Here is a 9,338-nt window from a genome sequence, read left to right as displayed (position 1 = left end):
ATCTATTCACGCTGCAATCCACATCGTTGTCGTGTCCTTCTCGGCTCCTAAAGGAGACGTCCAGGCGCTCGACGTGCCTCTCGTCTCGCGCCTGTTGTTGCCGGGCAGCTTTACTGCGACCATGTGGGCGCCGCGCGGCAGAGCCCCGGACCGCGGGGGGCTCTCGGTAATCCCCCTGACACGGAGGCCAGCAGAGGGAGAACAGATTGACTCACATCTGGGGTGCTAAGTAGGATGGTCGCTCGGCAGGACGAGAGGAGATTACCCGGAGGATCCCAGATCAGACGAGGAAACGCGAGAGACGAGAGACTCCCGCCGAGTGCCACTCGCTCCGTGACATCTCTTTGTCTCTGCGTTCACAATAAATATCATTTCAATGTGGTGTATTACTCAAAATGGTTGCTCCCTCCTCCAACACGCTTTCTCCTTTAACTGACAGCTACACGGATAAATAAAACCTGCTGCGGAGCAAAGGGAGGACTTTCTATGCGGACTAAGAAGCTTCAGCAGTACATTAAAAAACATCAGAATTCACACTTGTGCCACTGTTCTTGTAAATTTCCCTCCCAATGAAACACGGTGTCTTTTGCCTTGTGCATATGTGTCTCCTCCCGCGCAGGAGCAGAGGGGGGAGTAAAGTGCGTACCGCTGTGGAGAGAAGGGCTCGGACAGGCAGCAGTCCGTGAAGCATGCAGGGTCTCGTGGGGACTTTGATCTGCATTGTATCTGGGGGGGGGGGTCTGTACTTCTGAGGGCCCACGTGAGGGATAATCCAACCAGTCTCAGGGTGAGAGAACAACACAAAAGGTGGATGACACGTGTCGGGATGTACGGAAGGGGAGAAGGGCCACAGGAGAAGTATTGTTGCGATGTAAGCAAATGTAAAAAAGTCAGACTGTTGGGATTGAAGTCTGAATTTTTTTGAATTGGTCAAATCTCAAAAATGTGATAGAAGGAAATGTGAAAAGCCAAATGAGTTTTTCCGACATTGAAAACTGGGAACGGTCCATCTCGATTTACGGAAGAGGATACGAGCCACGTGGGAACATTTTGGGAGATAAAAAGAGTTTGGGATTAAAGTCAGAATTGATTTGAGTTGGTCAAATCTCAACAATGTCCCACATGTCCCCCCCTCATCGTCCTCCGTAGAGATTGGACTTTCAGCAGTGTTCAGATCTACGGAAGAGGGTAAGGGCCACATGGGAACGTGTTAGGGATGTGACCAAATGTTAAAACCCCGTTTGGGATCAGGATTTGGAACTGGTCAAATCTCTAACATGTTTCCTCCCTGATCCTCTCCCGTAGAGATTGGATTTCAGATCCACTCCTTCCTCCTCTCCACCCACAAGCACAAACCCGTGATAGAAGGAAATGTAAAAAGCCAGATGGAGTCCGTTTCTTTCTGCCGTGTTTTTTCCGAGATTGAAAACTGGGAATGGTCCATCTCGAGGGACGGAGGAGGAAACGGGCCACGTGGGAAATACTGTTGGGATTTGACCGAATGTCAAATAAAAGTTGGTTTGAGAAAGTCAGAATTTTGGGTCGGTCAAATCTCAAATCTGTTCCCGCGTGTCCTCCATAATCGTCCTCCGTGGAGATTGGACTTTCAGCAGTGTTGAGATCCACTTCTTCCTCCTCACAGTCTTTGGGGGGTTGATCGATGGTCCATCTCGATTTACGGAAGAGGGCAACGTGGGAACATTTTGGGGATGTGTTGAGATCCACTTCTTCCACGAACCAGTCTCGATAGAAGGAAATGTAAAAAGCCAGGTGATTCCACAGCGTTTCTGCCGTGTTTTTTTTTCCGAGATTCAAAACTGGGAATGGTCCATCTCGTCCAGCCACGATGCGGGGCTTGTGGGGAAGTCGGGGTATCCTGTACTACTCCCCGTGGACAGGTCTGAGTTGGGCCCCCCTCCCATGGCCCTCAGACCCTGCCCCCCCCCCACCCTGAGCCACCAGACTGTCCATGCTGAAGCCCAGGCTGTGGAGGGGCAGCGAGGTGATGGAGGAGGGGGACTGCGGCAGGCCGTAGGGACTTCCCGCCCGGATATCATCGTGATACTGTTGTCCCGCCGCGTCCACCGAGAAACCGTTTCCGTTCAGCGCCACGATGTTCACGTCCCCCACGCTGTTCACGTCCCCCACGCTGCCGTACAGCCCGTTGGTGTGGCCGAGGTCCGAGAGCACCTGGTCGTCTGTGGGAGAGGAGAGAGGTAGTTAGTTTAGAAAAGCTTTTCAAAGTCAACTTTATTGTCAATCTTTCAAACGTTCTTTGTGTGTACAGACAGAGAGATCGAAATACCGTTTCGCACAATCCCAAATACAAATATATATATAACGTGTGAATAGAGAGCACCAATGGAACACTTACTGGTGGTTTTATACTGGGATTAACGGGTCAACATTTAGCTCCATGTGAAAGCTCATCGTGTCCCCCAGACACAACGACAATGTACCAAACTTTAAACCCTTTTACGTTTTTATTATTTTGTATTATTTAAAAATATGTATACATAAATATGCTTCCCCTTCTGCTTGGAATAATGTACAGAAGGAACTGAAACTGACAACACCAAAAACAGATCACCCATTGTAGCCTCAAACCCTCTGTTTCAGCCCTGTTACTAAAGTGCTGATTCTGGGTCAGTAGCTACGGGGCCACATAGAGCTCCACATCCTGTTCCAAACCACATCAAGGATTCTCTCTGAAACATACGGAGCTCAAACTCGTTCTCTCTCAGGTTTACCACGAGGCGACTTCCTCTTTACTTCCTGCTTCTTCACACACACTCTCTCCAGCACAGGTTAGCTCTGAGTGCTAGCATGCTAATGTAAACACAGACCATATTACTTCCAGAACACGTCTCATTGTTTCTGACAGCAACGTTTCTGATTGGCCCGTGGCGGTAAAGCCCGCCCACATTTTTAGTAATGTCGTCATGACGCAGCAAATCTGGATCAGCTCCGATGTTCGCCCGTAGGGCTGCTCAATTAATCGTATTTTAATCGATTTCCGATTTTGATTATGAAAATAACATAATCGAAATAAAACGATTATTTTATTTCTTTCAATTATTTAAATTTCTTTAAAAAAAATATTGTATCGGTTTTTCAGTTGAGTTATACTTAAAGTTCAGGGTAATCAACTGTTAAAAACATACTGTTGGATGTTTTCATAGTAATCGTTTTTAATAATCGTGATATCAATTATTGACCCAAATAATCGAGATTATGATTTTTGCCATAATCGAGCCGTCCTACTTTGTGAGTGTCCTGACACCGGGGACACATGGCGATGTAGAGAAGACATCACAAAGTGCATGATAGCAGACCTTTAGTGGACATAGGCGGACTTTCAGTGTTCTGACGTCCTGATATCACAGGTCAAACATTTGCAAAAGTGCCTATTGTGCTCTCTGGGGGTTCCCTTTCCCGTAGTGCAGGGGTGTCAAACTCAAGGCCCGGGGGCCAAATCCGGCCCGCGACTTAATTTAATGTGGCCCCACAAGAGCTCTTAAAGAATATTATACGTTTATTATACGGTTACATGCCGATTTACAGAACCACGTTGCCCATAAACTACATATCCCACAATGCATCTCAAATATGAATTTAGTTCAGAATTTGACTTTTTTCTCAGAATTTGACTTTTTTGCTTCAAAATTTCATTTTTCTTTACATTTCCAGAATTTGATTTTTTTTTTTTAAAAGACATTTTGTGACATCAGCCCTGAAGAGCCTTCCAATTATTTGCCCTAGACTTTCAGGTGTAGTTAATTATGAAGTTATTACCCTATCCCATAATAACTTCTGCAGAGGCAATAATGTAATAGTATACATTATTTTATATATATTAAATATTTATATATGTATTTTTATATAGTCTTAAAGTTACAACCGGCCCTTTGAGTGCAACCATAATGCTGATGTGGCCCGCGATGAAATTGAGTTTGACACGGCTGCCGTAGTGTGTTCTGTAGATGTTGGTGCATGTGAATGGTCTGCTGAGGCTCAAATCCCCGTGTTCCCTCCACACTCCCTGAACTGTAGATGAGCTCCTTCTACCTCCACCTCCCTCTCATCATCACCTTCACTTAGCACGAGGCGTGTTAAAACTTTAACACATCAACAGTGCTGTCAACTATAAAAGCATTATATAGTTGTTATTCTTCAATACAGTTAAGTGCTTTTATGGGTGGGAGTTATTGGGGTTCACAGGAAGTGGAGGCAGGGCTTGATCTGAGCCTCTCCTCCCTCTCAGCACCAGGAGGTCTGTATGTGTGCGATGGCGGCAGCAGCATCTTTGTCTCCGTCTCCATCCCTCCCCCGAGTGGCTTCAATAACAACACCGAGCGCTTCCTCTCTAATTGACTAAGAGCCCCGCGTGCTTTATAGAGTTTCTGTCACCATGTTTTCATTTCTCATAAAAACGGGCCTTTCCTTTTTAAAAGTGGCTCCAAGACTTTTACGACTGCGCCCAAAACGGGTTGTGCAACATTAAATAACACCGGGATGTCCGAGCTGTCGCTTGCATCCCACTAAGAAGCCTCTCTGCGCTCCAATGAGCTCCATCACGGAGGCAGGAGGTGTGCGGGGAATGTGGATGAGATGGAGCAGGAGAGGACTCTTTAAAGTAGAGACACTACATGCTGATATACACCTGAACATCAGCAGGAGAGGACTCTTTAAAGTAGAGACACTACATATACTGATATACACCTGAACATCAGCAGGAGAGGACTCTTTAAAGTAGAGATACTACACACTGATATACACCTGAACATCAGCAGGAGAGGACTCTTTAAAGTAGAGACACTACATACTGATATACACCTGAACATCAGCAGGAGAGGACTCTTTAAAGTAGAGACACTACATACTGATATACACCTGAACATCAGCAGGAGAGGACTCTTTAAAGTAGAGACGCTACATACTGATATACACCTGAACATCAGCAGGAGAGGACTCTTTAAAGTAGAGACACTACATACTGATATACACCTGAACATCAGCAGGAGAGGACTCTTTAAAGTAGAGACACTACATACTGATATACACCTGAACATCAGCAGGAGAGGACTCTTTAAAGTAGAGACTCTACATACTGATATACACCTGAGCATCAGCAGGAGAGGACTCTTTAAAGTAGAGACACTACATACTGATATACACCTGAACATCAGCAGGAGAGGACTCTTTAAAGTAGAGACACTACATACTGATATACACCTGAACATCAGCAGGAGAGGACTCTTTAAAGTAGAGACACTACATACTGATATACACCTGAACATCAGCAGGAGAGGACTCTTTAAAGTAGAGACACTACATACTGATATACACCTGAACATCAGCAGGAGAGGACTCTTTAAAGTAGAGACACTACATACTGATATACACCTGAACATCAGCAGGAGAGGACTCTTTAAAGTAGAGACACTACATACTGATATACAGTATATTCAGTATTTGTACTTTTACTTAGGAAAGGATCTGAGTACTGAGTATCTCGTACCTCTGAAGCTCAGCTCGCTGTCGCTCAGCCCTGCGTCGTCGGCCGAGCTCTCCTTCTCCACTTTGGTTCCCCCTCTGTTACGTTTCACACTTTTATAAAACTGAGTCCAGCGATGTCGCCCTGCGTCTTTCTTCAGACGCTTCTCCTTCGCTCGCCGGTTCTGGAACCACACCTGAAGGAGAGAATAACAATACACATTTAGGTAAGGCAAGTTCATTTATATAGCGCCTTTCAACAAACAAATATATATATACAATCAAAAGACACAATTATACATATCTACACATTAAGACCTAAATAACACACAACAATCAATATATACAAAATTACTTCAATATCTTTGAGAGTGTCCATTAGTGCCAGAGTGTCCATAGCAGCTGCAAAGTGTCTGGTGCTGGATGTGAGTGGATCTCTCTCAGCTTCATCCTGACGACTCAGATCAAGTGTCTGTCGTGTTTTAAGTCCTTCAGAGGCGTGTTCTGTTTATATCTCAGAACTATGATGTATCCATGAAAGAAATAGTATAATAGAGGACCTTTAAACATGCATTGTCAAAAAACAAGACTCCATATCTCACTGCATTGTTACTTCTTAAAGTGGACCTATGCTATATCTGAAACACATATTGTATTCTACAAAACATGTCTGTGAAGTTTTATTTTCAAACCCCTCTTTTGAAGCCCTGTTAGAGAGACGCGGATTTTGGGTCCTTAGCTTGAAAAAAAAAAAAAGAGGAGGCGGAGCTAATGCCTGATCAGAATTCTACCGGATATAAAAGTTAAATTCTGCTGTGATAAAACGCCATCCTGTTCTAAACCACATCAAGGATCATCTCTGACACAGTATGGAGCTCAAAGGCTTTTTCTCTTGCGGGTTTATCACGAGGCGAGTTCCTTTTTTTATTTCCTGCTTTTTAAACACGTGCTCTCCAGCACAGGTTAGCTCTGAGAGTTAGCGAGGCTAGCTAATGTAAACAAAGACGTCCAAAACGCATTGTTTCTGATAGCAACTTTCTGTGGGTCCGTCGATGTCACCACGGATGGAATCTGTATCCGCTCGTTGTTCCCCGTTTTTAAAAGATTTGGGTACGGAGGAAGAGAGAGGGGTTTTATTTTCTGACATTTTGCATGATAGGTCCCCTTTAAGTTATTAGGTCTTATAGTAAGGACATATTCTGAGGACACAGACCAAGTGTGTGTAGAGTTAAACATGTCAGAGAGCATAGGTATTCTCTTACCTGCACCACCCTCATGTCCAGCCCCGTCTCCGAGGACAGCTGCTCCCGCACGTGACGCGCAGGTTTTGGGGAGTTCTTGTAAGCACTCTTCAGGGTCTCCAGCTGCTTGGCGGTGATGGTGGTCCTCGGCCTCTTGGTCCCCGCCTCTGAATCATCTGAACACACACCATTACACGTGTGAGTGGCTTCCTCTCACACACTCTGCCTGAGCATGCTAGATGAAGTGGGCATTGGTGTACAGCAGTGTATTACTGTCCTGGTGCGTCTGTCCAAGTCCCCCGGCAGAGACATCAATCCTCACCGCCTCATAACAGCTTCACTTTACATAATCAATCAATGCATGGCAGTCTCAACGGAGACAGCACACACACACACACACACACACACACACACACACACACACACACACACACACACACACACACACACACACACACACACACACACACACACAGACACACACACACACACACACACACGCATATATACACACACACACACACACACACACAACACGCATATACACACACACACACACACACACACTCACGCACACACAACACACACACACACCACACACACACACACACACACACACACACGCACACACATACATACACACACATACACACACCACACACCTACACACCCACCCACACACACACACACACACACCTACACATACACATATACACGCACACACACACCTACACACACGCACACAAACACACACACGCACACACACACACACCCACCTCATACACACACATACACACACCTACACACACACTACACACACACACACACACACACCTACACATACACATACACACGCACACACACACCTACACACACGCACACACACACACACACACACACACCTACACACACACACACACACACGCGCACCCACACACACACCACACACACACACACACACACATACACACATTTACCACAGACCTACACATCCATACACACACACACACACGCACACACACACACACACGCACACACACACACACACACATACACACACCTACACACATATACACACACACGCATAGACAAATACACACCTACACACACACCTACACACACACGCACACATACACACACACCTACACATGCATAAACACACACACCCAGAACACACACACACACATACACACATCTACACGCACACACATATACACAGACACGCATACACACACACCTACACACACACCTACACACACATATACACACACACGCATACACACACACCTACACACACACACCCAGAACACACACACCACACACACACACACACACACACGCACACACCCAGAACACACACACACACACACACACACACACACACACACACACACACACACACACACACACACACACACACACACACACCCAGAACACACACTCCATACAATTTGTTCCCATTGAATAACTTATTTTAAATATTATTTTATTATTAACTTGTTTTATTTAGATGGATGGATCTTCGTCACCTCGTGAATGCACACAGCGATAGCTATTGTGCAGGACGTGGACGTGTCAGTCGGTCGGTCTGTGTGTGCAAACTGTGTGCGTCTGTTACCGTCTAATATCTACGACGAAGGACTGGTATCTTCTGAGGAACCGACAGAGTCTAGAACACTTCTCCGTACAGGTCCCTTACCGTTCTGTTTGGCGGTCTCGTAGTCCACCTTGCAGACCAGCCTCCCGTCCTCCATCAGGTAGAACTCGTCCCCGGTGGCCAGCTGCCTGGAGCACATGATGCAGGCGAAGCAGTGCAGGTGGTACACGAAGTCCTGCGCCTTCCTCACCACCTGCGTGGGCGGGATGCCCTGCTGGCACGACGCACACTTTGTTCCAAACCGCCTGCAGGGAGAGCAAGGGAAGAGAGTGACTTTAGAGCATGCACATCAAGACCTGAGGCTGACACCCTTCCTCTGCTCGCAGTGTGCTACGTAACGAAGGAAGGAAGCACCTTCGTACCTACAATACATTTTAATCCACGATCGCCCCGAACATTCCGCTCCCAGTCCGTTGGGAGCTGTATCTGAGTACTTCTACTTGTACTCAAGTACACGATCTGAGTACTTCTACTTGTACTCAAGTACACGATCTGAGTACTTCCTCCACCTGCTTCACTTTACAGGCCGGTGGTGTTAGCGACACCGACCTGATGAAATGTCTCCTGCTGCCAGACAGGTATTGCTCATCTCCTCCGGAGGACTGAAGGCACAGAGTCAGAGCTACATATTGCTCGTCTCCTCCGGAGGACTGAAGGCACAGAGTCAGAGCTACATATTGCTCGTCTCCTCCGGAGGACTGATGGCACAGAGTCAGAGCTACATATTGCTCGTCTCCTCCGGAGGACTGATGGCACAGAGTCAGAGCTACATATTGCTCATCTCCTCCGGAGGACTGAAGGCACAGAGTCAGAGCTACATATTGCTCGTCTCCTCCGGAGGACTGAAGGCACAGAGTCAGAGCTACATATTGCTCGTCTCCTCCGGAGGACTGATGGCACAGAGTCAGAGCTACATATTGCTCGTCTCCTCCGGAGGACTGATA

General features: G+C 46.5%; 1 protein-coding gene across 1 annotated transcript in view; it reads right to left on the bottom strand.

Moving 5' to 3' along the window:
* Nucleotides 1-1,811: 1,811 nt before the first annotated feature.
* The window catches only part of lhx4 (LIM homeobox 4), a 16,121-nt gene continuing 8,594 nt past the window's right edge, over nucleotides 1,812-9,338 (bottom strand). Inside the window, 5 exon segments of the mRNA XM_034077503.1 lie at nucleotides 1,812-1,947; nucleotides 1,949-2,198; nucleotides 5,522-5,693; nucleotides 6,759-6,913; nucleotides 8,437-8,639. Coding sequence (XP_033933394.1) covers nucleotides 1,812-1,947; nucleotides 1,949-2,198; nucleotides 5,522-5,693; nucleotides 6,759-6,913; nucleotides 8,437-8,639 — 916 coding nt within the window.

Source organism: Pseudochaenichthys georgianus, unplaced genomic scaffold (assembly GCF_902827115.2).
Source record: "Pseudochaenichthys georgianus unplaced genomic scaffold, fPseGeo1.2 scaffold_1671_arrow_ctg1, whole genome shotgun sequence".
Taxonomy (NCBI): Eukaryota; Metazoa; Chordata; class Actinopteri; order Perciformes; family Channichthyidae; genus Pseudochaenichthys; species Pseudochaenichthys georgianus.
This window is presented reverse-complemented; position numbering and strand designations above follow the sequence as displayed.